At 31.9% G+C, this 1,087-nt stretch overlaps 1 protein-coding gene across 1 annotated transcript; it reads right to left on the bottom strand.

Moving 5' to 3' along the window:
• Nucleotides 1-6: 6 nt before the first annotated feature.
• Nucleotides 7-1,004, bottom strand: LOC117124635 (b(0,+)-type amino acid transporter 1-like). The gene is made up of 2 exons (XM_033270934.1): nucleotides 684-1,004; nucleotides 7-596 (listed from the first exon to the last, which is right to left on the bottom strand). Exons 1-2 carry the CDS (start codon nucleotides 941-943, stop codon nucleotides 344-346), a joined length of 513 nt encoding a protein of 170 aa, XP_033126825.1. The 5' UTR covers nucleotides 944-1,004; the 3' UTR covers nucleotides 7-343.
• Between the last annotated feature and the right edge of the window lie 83 nt (nucleotides 1,005-1,087).

Genomic DNA, 1,087 nt, shown 5'->3' with positions numbered 1-1,087 from the left:
TAAGGTGGATTAAGTTGAAGTAATATACACAATCTTTACCAGGGAGGGAAACAAACCAACCGACGAAAGAGGAGAACAGTGTAAGAATAGCCTGCGATTATTTTCAATTTCAAGATCTTTAGGTTCAATCGAGTAAAATGCCAAATTTTATAACATGACTACAAAACAACTAAGCTTTATTGTGATGCGTACTTAATTAGTAGAATTTTATCTTTATTCGAATACTTTAACTGTAATTAATGACTTCATTATATTCTGTTTTGATAGAAAGGAAATATCCTTAAAAATAGCAGACGTACTATTAGACATATCAATTTCGTTATGATAATAGACAGTTAAATCTTTACCCCTTTGATATTCCTGTATAGATCCCACAACACGACAACGCAAACGTACACGTAAATTTAGTTGTTTGTGAGAAAACCTTCGAATTCCTGGTCTTGTCCCAATTGGTCTGTTCTAGTGTTTGATTGGCACTCAGTAATTGTTCTTTACTTACCATGACTGCAGCCGCTGGCAACGGAGTCTTTTTGTGTATTTGAACCATAGACATTACCTGAGGAAGATGTCCTTCTCTTGCTGCAACAAACACAGATCTGTTGGGAAAAGGATTTACTTCATCTTATGAGAAAATATTGAACTGAACACTAGCTCTTTTTTCAAGCTCTAAGAAACTCCATTACCTTGACGCTGCGAATATTCCTCCGTTTATGGATCCGATACACGATAGAGCAACGGCAACAGAAATTATCCAACTGAAATTTCCAAATATTTGGTCTGCAAAACTCTGAAAAAAAAAATTAGAATTAGCTACATAAAATGAATCAACTTCTTTACAAAAAAAACAACTCTTTATTACAGAGTGAAAGTTGTTTTTATTTTGTGATTTAAGCAACTTATTGTATAATATATTACTTGGTTCTAATTGGTTAATACCATCCATGTTTATACTACATGTATATGTTAAACCTTTTAAATTTACCTGAGCTTTAACATTGATAAAGATAGCAAGAGCTATTTAATTCTAAATGATCTTGCGGTAATGCTTTGTACATATGAATGTAAAATTTATAAATATTATATATAT

Source organism: Anneissia japonica, unplaced genomic scaffold (genome assembly GCF_011630105.1).
Source record: "Anneissia japonica isolate Jap-2015-1 unplaced genomic scaffold, ASM1163010v1 scaffold157434_len1087_cov207, whole genome shotgun sequence".
In the NCBI taxonomy this organism is placed as follows: Eukaryota; Metazoa; Echinodermata; class Crinoidea; order Comatulida; family Comatulidae; genus Anneissia; species Anneissia japonica.
This window is presented reverse-complemented; position numbering and strand designations above follow the sequence as displayed.